Source organism: Oxyura jamaicensis, chromosome 7, assembly GCF_011077185.1.
Source record: "Oxyura jamaicensis isolate SHBP4307 breed ruddy duck chromosome 7, BPBGC_Ojam_1.0, whole genome shotgun sequence".
Lineage (NCBI taxonomy): Eukaryota > Metazoa > Chordata > Aves > Anseriformes > Anatidae > Oxyura > Oxyura jamaicensis.
In genome coordinates, this window is record NC_048899.1 from 22,864,209 (window position 1) to 22,887,582 (window position 23,374).

At 36.2% G+C, this 23,374-nt stretch overlaps 1 protein-coding gene across 9 annotated transcripts in view; it reads left to right on the plus strand.

Annotated features, from left to right (window-relative positions):
* The window catches only part of ITGB6 (integrin subunit beta 6), a 54,131-nt gene extending 34,561 nt beyond the window's left edge, over nucleotides 1–19,570 (plus strand). For 6 of the 9 annotated variants that reach the window (XM_035331945.1, XM_035331951.1, XM_035331947.1 and 3 more), the window contains 7 exons: nucleotides 4,217–4,351; nucleotides 4,564–4,981; nucleotides 5,919–6,141; nucleotides 8,716–8,813; nucleotides 13,647–13,766; nucleotides 15,184–15,350; nucleotides 17,250–19,570. In XM_035331945.1, coding sequence (XP_035187836.1) covers nucleotides 4,217–4,351; nucleotides 4,564–4,981; nucleotides 5,919–6,141; nucleotides 8,716–8,813; nucleotides 13,647–13,766; nucleotides 15,184–15,350; nucleotides 17,250–17,351 — 1,263 coding nt within the window. In that variant the 3' untranslated portion in view covers nucleotides 17,352–19,570. Of the gene's footprint in view, nucleotides 1–4,216; nucleotides 4,352–4,563; nucleotides 4,982–5,918; nucleotides 6,146–8,715; nucleotides 8,814–13,646; nucleotides 13,767–15,183; nucleotides 15,351–16,409; nucleotides 16,513–17,249 lie in introns of those variants that run through there. The other 3 variants (XR_004752462.1, XR_004752463.1, XM_035331952.1) reach the window with 3 other exon arrangements.
* The last annotated feature ends 3,804 nt before the right edge of the window (nucleotides 19,571–23,374 follow it).

The following is a 23,374-nucleotide window of genomic DNA, read 5'->3' on the forward strand; positions in this document are numbered from 1 at the left end:
AAGCACTATTCTGTGATCAGTGCTGTTTTCTGCTTTAGCAATTTGATGCTGCCCCTGTGAGGCTGTTCTGAGGTTTTTAAAAAGCAGAACATGGGAGACAAGAGAAGACTTGAATGTGTTTGTTTAGATAATACCAATAAAGCCAGTAAAGATGACAGGAACGTAAACATAGGGCTGCTCTTCAGAGTTTCATTTGTAAAATGCATCCTGGCTGCCTGGCTCTCTTCTTTCAGAGGAATATTTTTTAGACAGTTTTACAGGTTTTTACACAGATGCATACATTTACTTGTATGATGATGTGCCACAGATTTCTCTTTTCACTCTCACCCTCCTTTTTATTAAAAACCTGCTCTAACAGTTAGCTGCAATGAAAAATAACTCTGCAAAGAATATTTTATATTTCTTTCCCTGTTGTGTTGTTTTATTTTTTCCTTTTTTTAAAAAAAAATGGTTGTTTTTTTTTTGTTTTGTTTTGTTTTTGTTTTTTTTCTGTCTGATGTTCCTCCTCTGATCTGCAGCACAAGACCATCATTATAATGCCCCAAAATTATTTTGGTCCTAATGACAGAAAAGCAAAGCAAACCAAATTCTTTTAAGTCTTTTAGGAGCAGTAAAATTGATTGGTTATGATTTTAAAATGAAATATAAAATACCAGAAGACTTTCTATCACATGGAAAATTAGATAAGTGAAGAACTTTAAAGTTAATCTTGAAAGTCTATTAATTGTAGCAAGTACGAGGGAAAACTTTGGCACAAGTAGTTACCTCTAAACGTCCAGTTGCACCAGAATTTCACTTCTGGAGTCTAACCTGTCATTAATTACATCTGCCTCCTATCAAGATTTCTTCAGGGTGATACTCTAACTTATAGACAGAGGTTACTACATTTAACAGCTGAAATACTTTTTTTTTTTAATTGGTCCAGTGTATAATGAAAAAATATAAAATAATTGTCCCAGTGTTGTGTCCTGGAGACTTTGTTGTAACATTGTGCTTCCTCTAATTGCATTTTTATGGTCTCTTCTGTCTTGCTAGAAGCTGGGAAAATGTATTTCTGTATATACATATAGATATGAGGCAAGTTATCTATCTATAGATATCTATCTTGCCTCTTTCCATTAGTGTCTGCTCATGTATGCTGTCTATGATATTTTTTTCTACTCCCCTGTTTGAACCCAATGATATTTTCTGTCTCCAACACCTCCTGCAGCAAAAAAGGTGTTCAGTTGCTCGCTCCCAAGTTCAGCCATGCTGTGGGCAGGGTCTGGAGGAGGTTATGAGCTCAATGCTTGGTCCTCTCCAGTCATGGCAGGAAGGCAGCTGCAGGAGCTGTGCTCTAGCCTTTAGGTCATAGCTCATAGCAGGTACTGGACCATCCACCAGAGTTGCTTATAGGTTCTTGAAGTCCCATATAAGTTTCAAAGTGTACAAACTGTACAAGTAGCAACAAGTCACACTTTCAAAATTTCCCAGGGCCCATTTTATTGCGCTTAACCTTAAAGGTTAACAACCTTATTGCTTCATGATTGATAGTTTTCAAGGCAGGAAACACTGAAAAACACCTTATTTGACATAAGTGAAGACATCTGAATTTTTGGAGTGGGAAATGAGGGTGGACCTATGGTTAAAAATTACATGTGGAACAGAAAATCTAATTCCAATTTTGTCACAGACCTTTTATGATACTCCTAGAAGTGTAATTAAATTCCCAATGTTTCTATTTCTTTAACTACAAAAAAGGAATAAATAACTATTTGCCCTAGAAGAGTAGTGTTAGGATAAATCTTTTAACAGTTCTAAAGTGCTTTAGAGTCTTTGCTGTACAAGCACAAGGTTTGTTAATATCATTTACCATGCGTTGCTATCCAAAAGCTTCAGAGGAAGTAAGCAAGTTAAGAAAGTCTGAGCTGTCAAAATATTTGTTACAAGGAGTTCTCGTGTTCTTTCCAAGTATGATTCATTTTCTTCTGAAAGCATATTTCTGCCTGCTTTATTTGACATTAAATTCTGTATAGCTTTGTATTGCAGAATCATAGTCTATCTTGCACTGTGGTACATATCAGGCTTTTTGATTGAAGTTATTCCAGGATTTTAAAACTTTTAAGAAAAATTTCATTCCCCCCCCCCCCCGCTCCCTCATCCCCCCCACTGCTTTGCTCCCTTTCAACTTACAGGTTAATAACACAAAAGAATAATAAGAATAATATAATAAAACAGCACAGGTAACACAAGGGAACAAGTTTGAAACACTGTTTTCTCTATTGCTTCATTCAGAAAATGTTTTGAACTGCAAATATTTCTTTGTGAATGGCTTAAAGCTCACTAAACTGCTTGCTATTTTCCCTAGACAGTGGCTTAGTGGATTTAAAACACCATTAGAAGTCCCCACAGATATAGATCTAAGAAACTGGAGTTTATCACAGTTCATGCATTTCAGTGGGTTAAGGTGTGTGTTTGGATGTCTCACAACAGCCAAGGGAGGCATGTTCATATTGACCCGGTACAAACAACACAATTCAATGTATTACGAATATGTGTTCAGCAGCATCGAATTTTCTCTCATAGCTGCAATCTATTTGAGCCTCATAGTTTTGCAACTGACAGAAGAAGGAATATTTGGTGATACATCCTATAAGGTTAACACATACCAACTTTAACAGTTTTATCTTGAAGCTTGCCGTATTTGGTCATTTTGTGAGAGTCCAGCTATTGCAAACAAATCATTATCTAAGAATCTCTGCATTGTTTCAATAGCAACATGAGCACCGTACTCCAAGACAAATGTGAGGGGAAAATTGGACACATCCACAAAACGTGAATAACCTGATGCCCAGTGCAGTTTTACTGCTCTGGATGCATGCTGGAAAGAGCACTGGGTATAATGTGAATATGTCTCGCATGACGGGTGTTGCAATCCTTTACTAAAGTGCTCTGTTTTACTGAGAAGGTTTTCCAAATAAAAAGGAATTTAAATACAAAAACAAACAAACCAAGAATCCAGCCACAAGTCTAAGACAAACTTCCAGAGAATTCAGGATGTTTGGAAAGGACAGGGAGTTGTTTTCTATGTAGATCTCTAACTACTCTACTTTTAGTTTTGGGTAGTGTCATTGTTTTCACCCCACCAGACCTTTACTCCAGTGAATCAACCTGATGCCTTTACTAGAGTGACTCACTGAGGTAAGGTCAGCAAGATCCTTACGCTCTGATTGAAGTACAGTGGGTATTTTGTAAGGCAATTAAACTTGCAAGAGCACAAAGCCAAGGCTTTTGCTCTGTAATTGCTTAGGTGCTTTTGAAAAATTTCCATTTACTGGATCGACAGTCTGATGAAGTCATAGGGAATTTCCCCATGGTCTGCTATAGGCTTTGGATTAAGGCTAAACTGTATAACCAAAGTTGCTATAAAAATATTTTAAAGAGTTAAATATTAAAAAAAAACAACTGGGTATGAGAGCATTCAGGAAGATGAAGAGCCTTTTTCACTTAAGGAATGAAAGTTTGATCTTACAAATTGATTTAAGAAATGAGAGCGTTGTTGAATACATCTTGAAACAGCACCAACAGCTCATGAAGAAAGAATTTCCATCGGGAGAAAAAAGGAACTGAGTGAGCCACCCGGCTGTGTGAGCTAATCATGGAGATAGACTCTGGCTCTTGCTCTGGAAACATTGCATGAAGTCACAGAGGCCCTGCATTAAGGCAAAACTGAGCTTGGAGCCTGCCCTGCTGGAAGGGAGATTGTAAGGTTTGATTCTAATAGCAGAGATAAACAGGGACCAATATTGGCATACGCTGGCTAATCAAGAAAAGCTCAGCACTAGCAAAGCAATCAGAAATACAAATCCATTCCTTGGTAAGACCAGAGCTAAAAGAAAAGCCTGTATCAGTCAACAAAGCACTTAAGTAATGAAAGATGATTTAATAAAACATTGAATTTGTTCTTCTACAAGAGCAGGAAATAAGCACCATGATACCGGATATTAAACTGATACCACCATTGCTTTTAACTGAAAGCCAGCTCTGTCGGCACTTTCTTTGTTTCGGTTGCTCTCCATTTTTCTTGCAATAAAGAACTATGTAAATAAAGCGCCAAAACCATGAATTTACTCCCGTGTAGGTTGGGATAAGTTACAAACCATGTTACACAGATGTGGAACATTAGCAGCATTTGGCAATGTTATCACTTCATTCATCACACTCCTTTTCCTTTAAGGAGCTGAGGTCTGAAGTAGAGCTGGAGGTCTTTGGAGACACAGAAGGACTCAATCTCTCTTTCACTGCAATCTGTAACAATGGGACCTTTTTTCCACATCAGAGGAAGTGCTCTCATGTGAAAGTGGGAGACACAGTAAGTAAGGAACAGATTCCTAAAATACGCTCATTCCTGAGAATTTGGAACACTATTTTTTTTTTAATTTATAAAATAATCTTCCTCCAAGCAAGTTACAAAAAACAGGCAGTGTCTAAGACACTCTTGTTCTGTGTTATTCATGTATCTCCAGAATATCCTGCAGGCCTAGGTATGCCATAGATCTGATCGGACACCATTTTCTCTTCCAGGTCTCTTTCAACGTGAACATAAGCCTATCCAGCTGCGAAAAAAATAGAAGGCACATTGTGATAAAACCTGTGGGTCTCAGTGATACACTGGAAATTGAAATCCAACCCCAATGCAGCTGTAACTGTCAGGCTGATGCTGAGATGAACAGCTCAAAATGCAGCAAGGGGAAAGGCTCTTTTGAGTGCGGAGTGTGCATCTGCAACCCTGGATACATGGGTCCACACTGCGAGTGTGATGAGAACTCTCTCAGCACAGGTTCTTGCAAGGGCTCTGTTGAGCAGAGCTCCTGCAGCGGGAGAGGTAACTGCTATTGTGGGCAGTGCGTTTGCCACCCATCAATGTATGGAAAAGTGTATGGGCCCCACTGTGAATGCGATGACTTCTCATGTGTGAGACACAGAGGACTTCAGTGTGGAGGTATGTTCCCTTTGAACTATTTCTAGTGTCTATGGTTTAGAGCACTACTGTCCCACTCTTACTTATGAGCTTGTGAATCTCTATTTTCATTATATATTCAATTATAATCAGTTCTGTAGAAAGTGCTATAATGTAGTATTTCTGAATGATCTTTAGATTTGAAACAATAAATATTTTCTTACCCTATTTTCAAATTTTAAAATGAGACAATTAGCTACTCCATAGCTAGTATAAATTGTCATGGCTTTCTTGGACCATACCAGCTTCCGTCACACTGGGTCAGACTTTTAATCGTTGCAAACAGTTGTAGCTCAGAAGAAATTTAAGTTTATTGACATACATTGATATTAAGCAATGTACAATTTCACCCTGACATAATTATTAAAGTATAGCCATCTTAACCATTTGGGGGCTAATTCTGATTTTTTATTTTTTTATTGTAATTGTAACCAAGTAATCTAAATGACTTCAACTATTCTTGGTTATGTGAGTATGATACAATCAGAATGTGAGCATTTGTATTTATATCTTTTTCTTGGGCTATACCATTATCAGTCAGAAGTGATTCTACTGAAACAATAGGAATAGTGTTAAACTGGCAGGAACAAGCAATGAGATTGAATAGACAGCCTGGATATATGCAGCTATAAATGAAAGAAGATTTACCCATTATGTTGTGCGCTTTTGGGAGATAAGAATCTATGTGGAAGTCTCCAGTGAAGAGAACAGAGTTGCACTGGCTTATGGCCAGTCTAAGCTAAAGAAAAAAAAAATCCTCTGGCTTAAAACTAAAAATGCTAGAGGAGGAAGAAAGAAGTTCAAGAGTGAGAAGAGTTGGAGTGGTGAAAATATCTGTTATTAAGGAGAATTATTTTAAAGGTCATAATTCTGATTCATACTGAGAGACTGTTCTGAAATATAATGTATGTTTTCCCAGGCAATGGTGACTGTGACTGTGGGGAATGCGTGTGCCACAGTGGATGGACTGGTGAATATTGTAATTGCACAACTGACACTGGCTCCTGCATTTCTGAGGATGGGACACTGTGCAGTGGGAGAGGCGAATGCATCTGTGGGGTGTGTGCTTGCACACATCCTGGGGCTTCAGGCCAAACATGTGAAAAATGCCCTCTGTGTGGTGACCCTTGCAGCTCTAGAAGGTAATGTGCTGGGTTTGTGTCTCTGATTTTGATATCATCAAGCTATTTCCTTCTACTGCCTCAGTAATGTGCTTACTGCTACAACCATAAATTGGACTTACAGGCCAGATCCCAAGAACTTCTTTCCCCTTCAAAAGGGGTAGTCATACACCATACATCAACCATTTATTATCAGTTTATCTTGTATAAAAAAAATAAAAATAAAGGTTAAGGGAAACAATTTAATCACCTTCATGCAGCACAAGTAAAACACAATTTTACTGCTATCCCTGGCTGTACTAATAATCAGAATGGTGGCTTTATCTGATAGCATCAGACAAATACAGATGAATCTCCTTGCAGTCCAAAATACAGAATGAAACCATTTCAGCATAGCTCCTATAGCAAAAATGAGGACTCACAGGGAAGAAACTCAGAAAAGTTTGGAATTTGCATTACAGTTCTCATATGTATGAACTAATAAGGTCATGCTGTGCATCTGCTCAAGCTTTACACATATGCAAATTTAGTCCAAATTCAGTTAATCTTGGTTGAATTACAGAGGCCCAACCATGATAAAACTAGGTCATAGTCTGGGGATAAAATCAGTGGGTAGCTGTATATCATGTGTAAGTTGATGATAAATTGATTGTAAATGGCGGAGTGTCTTCTATTCACTGAGCATACAAAATTTATGTAGCTTTCCTTTTGTGATGCATGGTGTATGCTGTGGCGCATGATAAGAAAAGGAATGAAAAAATGTGTGACTTAAAGCTGACCACTCTAAATACACATATGCTTGTGCTAGTATTTGGTGAGCTATTCCAGGGCTAAAGTCAGTCTAAAATGAGTGAACTTCGGTAGAAGTTTAAGCTAGATGTTAAAATAGGCTATGAAGAATATGTGTTACTAATGACACTTTTTGCCTGCTGAGTAACAAGTCAGAGTAAGCTGCATTATTGTTTCATGACTATGTCACATCTACTTACTCGGAGTTGAGGCCCATTCCTCCTCCACACCAGCTCTCCACCACTGTATTTTCATGACTGTTTTTCCAGTCTACACTGTATGTGAGATGAGAATCTTTTCTATGACATGCATTGTAATTATCATTTATGTTAATGCTGAATTTGACCTACAAAAGCAAGCCAAACAGTTTGTTCAAAACTCACGTGCACAGGCCTCAATTTATAGAACCTTCTGCATGCAGCTGCTCTAAACACAAAGTACAATGCTGCTGTTTTGCTCTGCCCAATTTGGCAGAGAATAAGAAGTATAAAGTTACGTATTAGCCTATTTAAGCATGTACATGCTATGCAGTGTTAGATCTTTTGTCTCTGTTGCAGTCACTTCCCTTGCTGAGATGCAGGGCAGGGAGAGCCAGAAGAGTGACACTTGACATACCTGGGTAGCGTAACCGAGAGCACTAGAAGGCCAGGTCAGAGGGGACTGAGATGAATGGCTCAGCAGCTGAGAAAAAGAGAGTGGTAGTATGAGAAACATGGCAAATATGACAAAAACACCAACAACACTGAATTTGTCTCTGTGAGATAGGGGCTATCCCATTACCCACTCGCTTTTACTATTCATCATCTCCAGAGTGAATGAGTGTTAAGGTCATCTCCATCCAGTGAAGATAATCTCAGTAGCCTCAGCATATTCTCATGGATATATGTAACTAAGTGCAACAGGAGATGACGAGGTGTTCTCAGGTCATTTTGTTGCTGTTACTCTCATTTCTTTTATTTAAGCTATCACTTCTTCAGGGTGGTTCTTAAAGTCTCAGCTCCTGAATCTGGCTGAAGCTAACTGTGAAGAATCAGCAAGATACCTTTTTCATCAAGAATTTCATATATGACTTCTGTTTATTTTTTTTCCCTTTTTTTTCATGAATTAACTCTGTGTTTATTAAAATCCTCATTGAATTTCTGGGAAGATTTTTAGAGACTTTTAAAGGAATTGGTTTAAACTCTATGGTTATAAATAATATTTTAGTCATTGCATCATTAAATAAAGTAAATAATTTGAAATTCTTTTACAATAAATTGCATTAGTATAATTAGCATCTAAATAATTCCTGAGACAAGTAATCACATTTGAGAGACATCTGTTGAGATGCCTGAACTGTGTTTTAATACATTATTCAATCAACTTTGAACAAAGGAAGACTTATAACAGGTGCCCCAGCTTGATCTCTCTGAAGTCGATTTCAAATATTCTTCATCTGATAGGCATTCCTTTGGCTGGTATTTAGTGTAAGCTTACTTCAGAATATTTATACTTGAAAATGAATGTTATGTCTGAGTAACCCCATGTCTTTGATAGCCCCACATGAATAATGTTGCCTGGGGTTCTGTCTGATAGCTAATAAGCTGGGAGAGAAAGAGGACAAGAGGGAGCTTATCCACAATACCTTTATTCAGGTAGACTTTTTTTTTTGTGGCAGTCCCTATCATATTTCTGAGAACTACTGTATCCATAGCACAAGACCTTTTGTTTAGCTTCTTTTTAAAATGCAGATGCATACATACTCGCTTTTATATTGGTGCTTTGTGACAGACAGAGATTGATGAGCTGCTGAATTGTTTTGTGCAGGAGCTGTGTGGAATGTCATTTGGCTTCTGATGACAAGTCGCAGGGAGAATGCAGTGAAAAATGCAAATCAGTTGATGCAACTGTCAGCGCTGCAGAGGGTTTGTATACTCAATCTCTCTTTTTTGTGTGTGCGTGATTAGTGATAGCTTCCACTTTCGGTAATTTTATCTTTGAAAGTAGCCTTGTCTTTCTGCTGTGGAATTATATTAGGGCCCATAAGGCAATCACTTTCTATCTATGGTCATTCTGCAGTAAGTAGGAAATGTAGATCAGGGCTGATATTACCCCTGATATTACCCAATTAACTCGTTGGATCATGCCTACTTGATAAGCAGTTTATGTAAGAAAGGACAGAATTTAATAAATACCAGTCCCTGAAAATCAGTTGCTGATGAAAGCCCCTGAGGTTGTCATGCCTGTACTGTCAGTTCCAGTGGGGCTTCTTTTGCCAATCAAATTCAAACCCTGACTCCAATCCTTATGCAGATGGTTGATTACATTTGGCAACTAGACACAGTCCTTTAACCTATGGCAAAGATGTTCTGCTGCTTGTCAGGTTTTATTGAGACATTTCTGGTATCTTAAAGGCTAAGCACATCTTTCAGTTGACCACAGTAATTCAAAGTTGCGCTCCATCAATGAGAGTTCCTGAAATAGGAATTGACCTTGAATGAAATATTACCCTCGGTAAGAAACATAACTAAATGGAATTGTGCATTGAAGCATTTTTCACTCCTGTAGAAGAAGGTGCTTGCCTGTACGGTAGGTAGGCTCTTTATTCTAAATGCAGCTAACCCAGTCCTATGGCAAAAAGCAATTCCTAGGTGAGGTAGGACATAGGTGCATTATACCCACATCATAAATGTAATGTAAGCATTAAATCTGATAAACATGATAACTAGGATAGAAACACAGAATGCTGTATGCATAAATAAGGATTGAATCTGCTAAACTGTTGGAAGTCCATGTGCATACATGCAAAAATTTCACGGATACATATCTTTTCTACAAAGCTCCAGCTTTTGTTTTTGATAAATCGCTATCTAATATAGAGCTTGAAAGTTGCAAATATTTCCCTTTCATGGAAAGCTAATTCAAATGTTGTATTTTTATTACATTATTATTTTACTATGCCTTTCAAGATTTCAGTATTTATTTATAAATATGAAAATATCTTGACAAGTTTCAAAATGTGTAAGAGCTTTTTTTGTACCTATGTAGTTAGCTAAGTTTTCAGGTTGATATCACCATACAGCAGATGTTTGCAGGTAGGAACATATGAGGCGTTCTGCTTTCAGATATAAGGAATACTAATCAATAACAGGAACAGTCACTCATGGTTCTGTTCACACACACACACATGAAAGGAATATGAGAATGACAGGAGCATGTTCTGTTCCTGTATATCTTCTTTTTCAAGCCCTCTGTTTCCCCGATCAAGGATGTCAGCTACTTCTTTAGCTTTAAAATTTACCTACAGCAGATATAGCAACTGCTGTATTGAAGGCTGGATAGTTGTTTCTGTCCTAGCCCCTTAAAATAATTAAAAAAAGAAGCCAATGCAAATTGTTTCATCTCAATTTACTTGTGTAATAGTACAAATGATTAGTTTTGGCATCAAGGTAGCCTCATTAAAATGTCCAGGACGGGAGACTTGAAAAAATAAAATAAAATAAAAATCTAAAATAAAAATCATATGCCCCAAACAAAAGGATTTTGAAAGTAGTATAACTAAAGCACCACACAGTATTTGACAGATTTTTAAGGTGATTTCACATGGTAGGATAATGCTTCATTCTGTTTTAAACTTCAGTTTCTTTAATTTGTCATGGCATTTTGAAAACTAGAAATATCTCTAGGCTAGAATGAATATTAGCACTTTAAAAGTTTACTTTCTCTTTTGCATGCATATGTTGCAACACGGTGGCTAGAACGGGGGAGCCATAAAAAAGCATACGCTTCACATTTTTCTGTTTCCTGGGAATGCCTGTTTTAGACTCTAGGCAGTGCCTTTCGCCCGCTCTGTGGCAGTTCATCTGTTCTGGGGGTTTTTCTTCCTGCTTTCCTGCAGCGAGGTCACTCACATGGCTGTGCTGCAGGAAGCCTCTGGGCCTGGAGATCAAGCAGGGCACATGATGACACAGCAGCTCTGGAGGTGCTGATGAGCTCACATTTTCTGAGCTGGGGCTCATCTCAATTGCAGGCATCTCTTTTGACTCTTTACTTTAATATGTTTTGAATATTTATGCAAAAAAAATAGGCTAGTCACTCCTTTGCGTGACGGGTCTAAGAGGAGGTGCTGTTGCTCTACCTGCTACCCAGGGGAAATCACAATTCCTAAAAAGTGACTCCTGCCACCACCCTGGCCACAGAGCACCAGGCTGTTCATGCCACAAGGCCAGCAGGGACAGTTATGCTTTCCTAGGAGAAACTGAGTTTTTTTCCCACCCCATAGCATTGATACCACACAAATTCCCTGTGCAACAACAAAGAGGATGCTGGAGCCTGAAAAAAGAATCTCAGTCAGCACTGCTCTGTGGTTCTGTCTCAAAGTGAGGTGAAACTGCCCCCCAAAAACAATTCTGTTGAGCAAAAGACAAACAAGAAAGGGCATAATGACATTTAAATTTCCAGACAGATTTTTGTCGACTCTTTTATCTAATTGTCTGTTAAGACACAGGTAGTCTTTCATACTTTGGGAATCCATCTTGCCACTGTTGCCCAATTCTTCTTGCAGTGTGACTCCAGTGATGTCAAATCACATTGAAATTACTGGAATTAGGCTGCAAGCACAAGATGAAAAAGTATTATGTTTCATTACAAAACACAGAAAATGACATAGGTGTAAATTACAGAAGTTTACCTACCTAGGTGAATTTTTGCACCTATGAAATGAAAATATTCTAGTCAGTAGTCTCCCTTAGTGATCCATCATCCTAGTAATAATATCAGAGAAATAAAAATACTAAGTATAAATTGTTTTCTAAATAGTCTGAACTGGCATCTTCATTTCTGTGTCCTTGCACATAATCGCATTTCTGCATGCTTTGGTCTGAAATTATGACATCAAATTAAACATAATTTAAAAATAATTAATATATTTGTAGTTTTTAACCTGCTGTTTGTTTGTGTTTTATATTTGGAACGTGCTTACAAGGTTTTCTCTGCTTTTCAGGAGGGCTAAAAAATACCCTTTTTAAAGAAAAAAGCTAATATTCTTTGGATCTGCTTGCTTAAAGGAGTTGGGAAACAACAAATATTGCAAAACTTGTGATAGCATTACTGGAACTGTGACCTAGCAATGAGTGTCATTAATTCAGTACATTCAGTCTGGAGGTTTTAGTCCTTTTAACAAAAACAAATCTTGATAAATTGCCACGTCTTGTCTGCCTGTCACCTTGATAGATATCATGTTGTTCTGACATCAAGGACAGGCAACAGGTTAAATACAAGATTAGCACAAATCAAGAATATGTTTCTATCAACCAGATGTGATTCTCACTTTATAACAAGCAGAGAAAAGGGCAGTCAAGTGTTTATACTTTTGTACCCTCTGTACTGTCTAATAGTGTTTGCTATAAGACCAAACTTTATGATAAAAAAAAAGTGAGAATTTCTTTCTTTATATACGATAGATGCTTTAAAATCCATTATTCTTCTCAGATTACTACTGGATATTTCATTACTTTTCTTGATGCTAAAATTTGAGGACTGAAGATTTTTAGCACAGTTGCTCATGAAATTTCAGTAAAAGTTTTGACTGGATAAGAAATAATGGAAGGGTTACAGTTACAATTGATCATTTTCACAAAAATGTTTCAGAAGCTTACTGTTGTGTTTTTTTGTTTTGTTTTGTTTTTTGTTTTGTTTTTTAAATCTTTTTAACCTCTGCAAATAGAAATTGAACAAGTTTTTCTAAAAATGTATTGAAAAGCATACCTAGCTTTCCAATGGTCTTTTATTCATGGGTTATATGGAAACATAATAAGCATTCAGCCACAGAGGTATTTTTGCACAAAGCTATAAGGTAGGATATTTTTGCCCTGTGAAAATATTATATAATGGTTAGGCTCAGAATTACAGCATTTCTGGCATTGGACTGGTAGTCTCAATTTTCAATTTTGCTTTATATTGTCTGTCACAGGTAGCTTTCTCCTGTCTCCCTCTTGCCTTTTGAATGAACTTTTCTCAGCAGAAAAGGTTTCCCAGTTAGGAATCATCTTTTAAAAAAAAAGGATTAAATTTTCCAGCAGATCTGCATTAAATGAAGAGACAAATAAACCGGGGCAGACTGTCATCTCAGGTTACTTTTTATCTGCTTCCTTTTGAATCACATTACAAAGATCCCAGAATCACAGCTTTCTGTTATTAATTTATAGTTACTGTTGTGACAACATTTGGCATACTGATCTTTGAAGTAACTATTGCTGAAGACATAAATGTCTTTAAACGGTTTCCATTTCTGTTTGATATGTATGTATCTACTTTTGAAACGTAATCTAGGCATGTGACTAGCTCCAAACCAGAGAACATACTGTTTACTTTGTCCTATAATTGGGGACTATTCTATTTCCCAGACAGCTGGTGGTTAAGCACATTAGAATTACTTCCAATTCATTGAAATTCACACTACAGCAGATTAGCAAAGTGCACTGGATGGTCAGTGCAGATTGACAACACCTGGATCTGTTCTTCTGAAATGCAAGTGAAAAATCTGAAAGGAAAAAAAAAAAAAAAAAAGACAAAAAAAAACCTGGAGTGGGAGGAAAGTATTTAAAATTAGTAGAAATTATGAGGGTATTTCTGCTCTCATCTTTCACTCTTTACCATATACACACAAGGGTGTGACAAATGTTACACCAGCAGTGTCTCTTGTTATTGCATGTTAAATTTCATTTGATTTGATGGATGACTTTTTTCCCCCCTTGCAGATTTTTCAGAGGATAAATCCATTCCTTGCTCTTTGCAGGGGGAAAATGAATGTATAACCACATTTCTACTGGCAGTAGATGAACAGGGAAGGACAGTCATTCATAGCATAAAGCAGAAAGGTAAGCAGTTATGTTACCTTTTCTACATGAAATCTGGTTTAAAAACACAGACGAGACAGTCAGTTTGAGCAATGCCAGAAGCTGAGCTCTTTTAAACAGCACTGCACCTCCTCGTGTTTGTAACTGTCCTCTGCCCAGCCAAAAGAGCACCTCCTGAAGCACTTATTTAATGCTGCAGTAAAATACATGCTTGGTCTCCAGTGGAAAATGGGCAGAATGATCCAGTCGATTAATCAGACATTGCTGAACTCTGCTCCTCAGCCCTTCCTCTCTCTGTGGGCTGAAATGAGGCACTTCACCTCTCTCTGAGTTTCATACCCATAAACCTCTTATCACCCCAAGGGCTGCAAGAGTTTGTTAACTTTTCTAAAGTACTGTGCAATTCTAAGATGATAATAACAAATGTCCTTTGTTTTGTATCAGAAAACTGTAATCCACTTTGAAATGACATACATTTTGCAAATTTCACTATTTATTCAAAACACTGGCTATACCTGACAAAATGAATCTTTATAATTATGTTTAATGTAATAGTAGTATTAAGTTTTGAGTGCCTTGCATAAATAACAAATATTCAACAGATCTTTTTATATCCTTTCATTTAACTTTTTTTTATTTACTGCTATTTTAATACTGATTTTTTTCAGTAACACTTCTAATCTTGTGGGACAGGAGAGAACACAGGCGCCACTTTTCAGCTGCCAAGCAGTTTGGCTTCCAGGCAATAAAATTAAATTTTTTTGGTCACACCCCGTGTCTCAGTACTAAATGTTGGTTATGTTTTAGGGAAAGCCAGGCAAATTTGTAACAGCTCTGTTAGTACAAGTGGCATTTATTTTGTTAACCCTTTGTGTAGGTTTTCTCTAGCATACATGTGATAATGAAAGTGATTTCACTGCACAAAAAAGCAGCTTTTATTATAATAACAGTAGTGTGGTTTTATATAAATTATGATTGTAGCAAAGATCACTGTACTAAAAATTAAAACTAAAGAAACACATTTGTTTGTAAAATATACCCCCAATACTCAAGATTTGAAAGGTAAGCCACAGAGAGTTTTTCTCTTTATTAAATACATATAAATACAACCCAGCCCTATTTTTGTAACTATAAAGACACAAATAGGAAAATAACTTTCTAACTTTCCTCTTCAGAATCTGGGTCTGTATTCAGCAGCTGCTAATCAACATGGTAAAAAGGTTTTCCTTTTTACTTTTTTTTTTTACGTTTCAAGGCAATATTTTTCAGGCTTGTTGACCCTTTAGCAAGCTAGTAGGAGTAATGTAATATGGGCTTGGAGGAAAATGCATACACAGCTCCCAGCAAATGAGAACCACAGAATGCCTCTTGGTTGTTTTTAATTGTCTAAAACTTACTGATTGGATATCTGCAGTCATAATTATTTCTGTTTTCACAGATTGCCCACAGCTTCCAAATATCCCGATGATAATGGTGGGTGTCACCCTTGCTATCCTCCTGATTGGCATTGTTTTGCTTTGTATATGGAAATTGCTGGTGTCAGTTCAAGATCGAAAAGAGGTGGCCAAGTTTGAAGCAGAAAAATCAAAAGTTAAATGGCACACGGTATGTTAAATGCATTAATTTTATATGAGATTCTTTAATTTTGTTGCGTGATGCACAAATACCTTTAAACTCTGTCTTTAAACTCTTTAAACTCTGTTATGTTCTTTTAAATTGATAGGCTTTACTCATAGATTTTCATTACTTTTAGTATTCTGTAAAGTTGAAAAATTCTATTAAATCTCTAATTTTTTTTTAGGGATGAAGAATAGCTAGTGTTCAATCTCTTGGTTTAATTTCTTCCGCATGTAAAATGGTGTAGATAATACTTTTATGAGTTGTTTTTTTAACTAGTACCTCAACTCTGATTAATCTTAGCAAAGTTGCTCACTGCCTACATAATTATCAGAGGTATACTCCTTAGATATAGAGCCTGCTGTAGGAAAGCGGGGTTATCAATGGCCTCTATAACAATGAGAGCCCGCTTACACTTAGCAGCAATCTAAGCTGTCCAAAATGTAGGTAAAAGGACAGAGCAATCTAGCCCTTAGCTTCTATCTATAGCGTGCATATGTCTAATGCAAGCTGATACCACGTTCCGTTTTCCTATTTCCTTTCTGCCCTTGGCTTTTTTGCTCTTCTGCAATAGTTCTATGATTTCTAAGACTTTTTGAAAAAAATCATGTTGAGTAAGCATTTCTGATGGGTGTCAGGAGGATATGCAATATGCTACAGTTTACTTAGCTACATTCCTCTACAAAACTTGATGATTGCAACATTTCTGCAAGAATGGACACTGCCTGCCTTTCAGTTTTTGAGACGGGAAAAAAAAACTTACTTACAGGCAAGGCCACTTGAAAATGTTTTCCTAAGCCTTCAGGAGGACTCTGTGTGGTAAGAGGGAAGAGAAGGATACAGTTGATAGAAATATTTTAATTTTCTTTTCTGCCACAAGAGGAAATGATACAAAGGGAATTGTATGAGGCCAGTATTAAAAGCCTAGGTAGGACTTACCCTTCTAGTACGTGGCAGTTGGCGGGGCTCACACAAGAAGATGCTGACAAGTCACATCTCACAGTTGAGTTTCCTTGGTATTTCTGTGCATTTTCTCTGTGTTTTTAGAGTGGTTCAATCATGACATTTAGGACACAGTAACTTACATATTTGATAAAGTATTGTTTGAGTATGTGCCTTACTTTAATCTGGGAGGCAGATGCGGAAGGAAGTATGTTTCTAACCCTAGACTGACTTGTGTTGCCTGAGACAGACTGGATTAATTTTCAGTGTCTTGGATATCAGAAAGTTGCTAAAGTCTATATTGAAATTATCAAAGTTATGAAATTACTTCTGCACAAAGAATATACCAGAAGTCCTCACTAGGGAGAAGAAATAGCGGGAGGAGAATGTGATACTGGTCTATAAAATCATAATTGGAGAAATTGAATATGGGACATTTTTTCACTGACTTTTTCCTGTACAAGAACAGCGAGATAGCAGGCTCCAAAGAAGCAAAAGACATCTTTACACAATACCTGTTTGAGGCAAATGATTTATTTCCACAGATATTTTAGATGATAAAGTTTGTGTAGATATAAAATATCTTTACACAAATCTGTAGAAGGATGACATCCTCTCTGATCTGGGAGGTTTGCAAAACACCTGATAGCTCTCCACGGTCAGCCTGCATTGCCCACTGCTGAGAACAAATTGCTGAGCTAGGCAGGTGTCTGGCCTGCACATTGGGAAGCAGAGTGGTACCAGCTGGTGTGTGTAAGACTTGTATCACAACAGTGGGCTAGCAATTGTTGAAATCATGGATCAAAATTAACCCTTTGCTAAAGAGGTATGTTAAAAGCAGTGGTTTGCAGCAATATATGCTTGCAGCTGAAGCAATGACAAGTTAAACACTGTGTGATTTGCATTTCTTCATTTTTATTTATTTATTTTTATTTTTTTTTAAAGGAAACAAATCCACTGTACAGAGGCTCAACAAGCACTTTTAAAAATGTCACTTACAAGAACCAAGAAAAGCAAAAAGGAGCCACGGCTGCAGATTTCTATTAGCACTTTGGACACTACAAACTTAATTTTACTGGCAGGAAATCTAAAAACTCTATTTGTTTCTTCTCAGCTGATTATATGATATGTGTTCGCATGTTGCAGTAGTATAATCATTCTGTTAGAGAAAATATCTTACGATGGGAAAACTATAGATAGCACCAATGGCAAAGGTTAACAGAAATTAAAAACAAAAAAATGGCTTTAATATTAAACCACCCCCATCTTAGAAAAATAACATCACCAATATTTTTAATTTGCTCATTACTACCGAGGATTAAAAATTATCAAAGTAAGCTCATTTTTGTGAAGTATATAAAATGAGCTGTATACTACTTTGTTCATCCACAGAACCCAAATACATTTGTATTTAGGAATGTATTTACACCAGACTGATTGGTGGGCTGGTTTAAATTCAATACCATAATTTTTTCATCAATGCTGCTTAAACTACTGTGGTTAGGGGTTCTTCATATCAGCTGTTTGACTAAATAGTTTTTCATCAGAAACAACTACTGCTATGGCCTACCTTCCATGTATCTGAGGTATAGAGATACCTAGATACCTCCTCTTTAATTCTTCCTTCTTGTCCTGCTTTCCTCTTTCCTTGTCCTTGAATTGGTTGCTGTTTGATGTTCTTTAAGAATCCTCCACTCCCTGAGGTTATCTCAGGGAAAACTAAATCAACCTCATATTTACTTGCGCAGTTGTTTTCTGTTCAGGTATAAAGTTCTTTTCTTCCCCCTCTCCTTTAAATTCCAGTAGAGAGGATCAAGAGCAAAAGAGAAATATTTTTAAATTAGTGGCCCTGGTAGAGAAACTTTAAATGAGAGGATTAGCAGAATTTATCCCCCATCCCCCCTGCCCCAGCAAAGTCTTTTTAATATTTATCTCCTTTTTAGGCACTGAAAATAAACCTCTCATGCTGGACCATCGCATGAACTGTTGCATGAGCTCTTTATGTGCAGGAAAATATCATACATTAAGACACACAAAAAGGCACTATTTTTTTGTTGATATATCCTAAAGTGGGAGGTTCTTTTAATGCCCAGCAGCCAAACATTTTATTCATGTGTGAAATAATTAATTCATCTCTCTTAGACTTTTTTTTTCATACTAAGCAACAAATAGTTCTATGAATACCACTTGATATTCATCTCCATGACACTAATGAGGATTTTTAAATCTTAGTTTTAACTAGTTATTAATGACTTACCATAACTTCTTAAATTGTAACATTTGATATCGTGAATGTCATTAAGAAAAAAAAATCCTCCACAAAATCAGCTAACATGATGGCATAAAAAAAAGTTACAGTATTGGGCTATTTTAAGCTAACGATAGATTAGTTTACTTTTTAATACCGCTTTTCATCTGCATTTTTAATTATTTGGAATACTTGGTCAAAATATACATACAAATGTACTTACATGAAAAGACTTAGAAAACAAAGGTACATTGATACAGTCACAGACAAACAGTTGTGTACATTCCCTATGGTAAACCATGTATTTGATCTAAAAACTTGCCCATTTTGTAATGAATATTTACAAAGTCTGTGCAACCTCAGTCTCTGTATCCTCTGCCACTACTGGATATGAGACTGATATATCAGCTAGGTCTGACCCATGCCTGTTTTAGGGCCTGATCCAAAGCCTACTGGAGTTAATGGCTACAGATGAGGATCTAGTTTCAGTGAAACTATTAGTTTTGGTTTACAAAGATTGTTTTGTTTAAACAAACCAGTTAATACTGTCTATTAGTGGATTAGAACCTATAGTATATATTTCTGTGCAAAGAGAAATAAACAATATCTGATGCCTTTGGAAAGGAACTGATACTATAAACACGTAAGGAATTATTGCAGTGTGAAGGGAATGATGGCTGTCATTAAACTGGAACAAGTTAATTACAGGTTCACATCTATACTCTTCAGTACTCTTGAATATCTCAAGGAAAATGTGCACAGACAAAGACCTGCATCTGCAGCCCTTCCAACCACTAAAACCCTACAAATGTCAGTGCAAGCTACATGTGGTACCAAATCCTACTTCCCTGGCACACGGATAAAAACCCATTGCAGGTAAAGCTGGCACCTGAAGTCTGTCTCAAATTCCATTTGGGCAAGGAATGCCCAAAGGACTGGGGAAATCTGGATTCAGCCCACATGAATTATCTGTTACTCTTCTATTTTTCAAATAGAAGTCATCTTTTTCAAGAATAAATTTGTGGGTTTGGTTTTTTTGTTTATTTGTTTTTAAGTAAAAAAAAATATCTGTACTGTTTATTAAATATCTTTTAAGTTCTGTTTCTGAGAAGGCTGATTTTGCAGCTCAGTATGAGAGCTGAAAGCCCTTCTTCTGTAGGTCACTCATTTCAACATTGAACTACTTTTCAGTATTCAGACATTCTCAAAGTGGTGTTTACGTTTCATATAAAATGTTGAATGGTCTATGTTCCCCGTTCCACCAGGAGCTTTCATTTCACAAAGCTATGCAGTCTGTTACTATCACTTACATCTTCTGATCATCAGCAAAGTTCTGATTTTGTATGGAGTCAATGTTTACATTCCAATTAATTCTCCTAGCAATCTCTCTGCAAATTATCAAAAATGTACATAAATTTAGGCAGTATGTTCTTCAATTTCCCTGCTGTAACTGAGTGTACTACAAATGTGCTGTGCACCTTCAACATTTTCAGGATGAAAATGACTCAGATAATTAAGAATTCATCAGACAAGAGAAAATAGAAGGGCTTAGTGAGAAAGATTTCTGTTATTGAGGGATGAGCCATTCTTTTAACAGCATTAATTTAGATCATAAATTTTGACCAATAAAATAAAATAAAAAAACTAGATTTCAGGATCTTACTTGACATTCGCCCTAGAAAAAGAGTGGTGTTCATACCTTTTTATTAAGTATATCATTTTATCTTGTAGTATTTGTATCAAAGTTCACCTGTTCTTTTTTCCTCCACCAAATTCTGAGTGGGTTTGTGTGCGATGAGTGGGATGAAAAAGTATTTCTGCTCTTTTCATGAATATTGTTTTGACCTGGGGCTGGACCTTGAGAGTGATCAAAACATTTTTAATAGAAAATCTACTCACTGAAGAGTTAAACTAAATAAAAACAAAAATCATTAGCTATATTGTTGTATTGGTATATCTTTTGTAGAATGGTATTTTCAGTAATATATATTAAGTGGTTAATTCTTGCTTTGATTTATAGAAGTTACGTGTTAACCTGTATTGTATATGTTCAGATTGCATTCAGCTTTGGTTTGTAATCTAACTAGTGGGTAATAAGCCGGGATACAAGAGCAAAACGTCAAGTGCAATACTCTCCATGTGTTGTCTAATGTTATACAGAAGTCCAGGTTTCTTTTGCAATGGGTGTAAGGGACTTATTGCCCCACAGTACTTATCACACACAATCTAAAAGTAAACAAGAGGTATTTTTTATCTTGGTCTATTTGCAAGAAACAGGTAAATGCCTCAACTTCTTTCTGTAAAAGAAGGATTATTTAACCTTCAATAAAGATTATAAAATATAATGCATTTTTATATACTTTTATTCGTTCTTATTTTCCATTTTATCATGTGTCTTTATCTTTTTTTTTTTTTTTTTTTTTTTAAATGTGATTTGATTAATCTTAGCAACTTTTTCATGCTTTGGCATACCCTAGAGCTAATTTGACAAATTCTTTCTCTACCTTTCTTAACATAGTATGTGAGATTTAAGATGTCTGGATGTTCTTTTATTTGTGATCCTTTTACTTTTTAAGGAACTGATTAATGGGTGAATCCCATAAGCAACTGATTCCAGGAGATATGATCGATTACATATGGCATTCTTTTCATACAGTGGCACCTAAAATACACAACTTGCTTAAAGCTAAAGATCCTTAGATCCATTACTTTTGTAAGTGTAATAACAGTAATATCTTTTTGGAACTACATGGCAAAGTGCATGTTTTCTGTTTAATATGAAAGTTACCTCTACTTTTTTATTCCTAATCAAGACTAATATATTTTGATGTCTGCTAATTTCGTGCTCTGAGGAAGCGAACATTCCTTTGCATCCTTGAAAGAGCTGTATTTAAAGCCAATTCTATTCTCCAGGCACATAATAATATCATGTTCTCTTCAATTTCACAGTGGGTTGTTAGAACTGAAATTGATATAAATGTGTAATGTATACTTATTTTATGTAATTTAGAATTTAATCTACCTCAAAGATTTCTATGCATTCTTATTTTGTTTGGTTTGTAGGAATGGTTCATGCTTAGAAACTTTTCTTCTGTGTTTTCACTGAGGTATATACCAGCTAACACTGACAGATAGCAATAAAAGCACAATAATTACACAGTGTGGCTAAATAAAAAAGCTTTGGCTTTTCAAAGATTTTAGTAGATCAGAACATTGTTTCTTGAAGCTGGCTTAGTCTCTTTGTTCTACCAATCTCCATGCACTAAGCAGACAGAACCAAAAGCTGATTTTTGTTGGAACCTCTCCCTACATCATGTTATTTACACTACAGTTTAGCTTTGTTTCTAATCAAATTAGATCATTTAAAATTGTTTCAAGATATTTATGTATTCAGATAGATTAAGTTCTCAAGGCATTATATATTTTTTAAAATGCTATTTATCCACAGGTTGTTTAACTTTGCTCAAGAGTGGCTTTTTCATTACTGTTTCCATATTTAGACAAGGTACAAATGTAAATAAAAAACAAGGTCTTATGTATGAAAAACAGGAAATTTCTATTTAGTGTTCAGCAGTTGGATGTTACTTGTGTTTGGAAGTGTGTACCATCAACTTCTGGCTTCGAAGTTAACAACTCTAGTTCAAAGGTAAATTGTGGCTACTGTTGCTCATCTTAGGTGAGAGGTTAAGACTTGCTTTCTCTAAAACTCAACTGACTTAAAAATCAGACCCATAATTACAGCATAATTACCATGTAACAAACCATGTAAAAGTTGCTTCTATTTTAAGTTATGGCAGATTTGAAAAAAAGTTATAAAACAAAACCAAACCAAAACAACACTGACAAAAAATAAATAAATAGAAAAACAAGCAGACAAACAAAAATCCCCGATAATGTTAAAAATGTTAGAGAACTGTTACAAAAATATTTGACAACACCTCCCAATGTCTGCAGATCCTCAATAATAATGTGTCATGAGCCAATTCACAAGGTGACAATTAAATGAACCATAGGCAAGCAAGAGAATTTGAATTTTTAGATACAGTGGTCTGTACATTGTGTTCATCCTAGAGTACTTGCAGCTAGTGCTTCAAGATGTCTGCGACAGCAGCTGTAAGAAACCAGTTCAACATCTTCCTGTAAACTGTAGATTTTGTATTCCCCTTCTTATGGTCCCTGAATTTGGCAGGTACAGGTGTTAATCACTGGAGTTTTATCAGAGATAGACTTGTCACTAGACATGGTGTTTACTGCGTTCATAGTGGATGATTAATCAGTATTCCCAAAGAGTGTGTGGAAAGACTCCACATCAGGGTTTGTCCACGAGTAGCACTCAGGAAATTCATTCCGAAATAAATCTAGGAATTTAATGTGGGTTGGATAATTCCAATGAAAACTGTGTAGACAACATCCATGTTGAAAAAAAACTGGTCTTAATTTAATTAATCTGTATTCCAAGGTAAGGACAGGAGTGTCTGAGCATGTTTAATTTAGTTTGTTATTTTCTGTACAGATACCAATTTAATTAATTTAGATTAAATTTTGAATTCTTGCATGGTGAGTTTCTAAAGAGACAAAGAAAGATGAGTAACAGAACTCCTCTGTTTTTCTTTATATCAAAGGCCAAGATACCTGAACGGACTGGTTTAATAGCATTGGTGGCAAGTCATTCCCATTGGTTATAAAATTGTTAGAGCCTTTCCATGACTCATAGCCAGAGTATCTAGTCTATTTCAATTCAAGCATTTAAGTTTTTTGATTGAGCATTTGCACCTGATGATAAACTCAATCTCATTACAGTGAATAGAACTTCCTGCAGAGA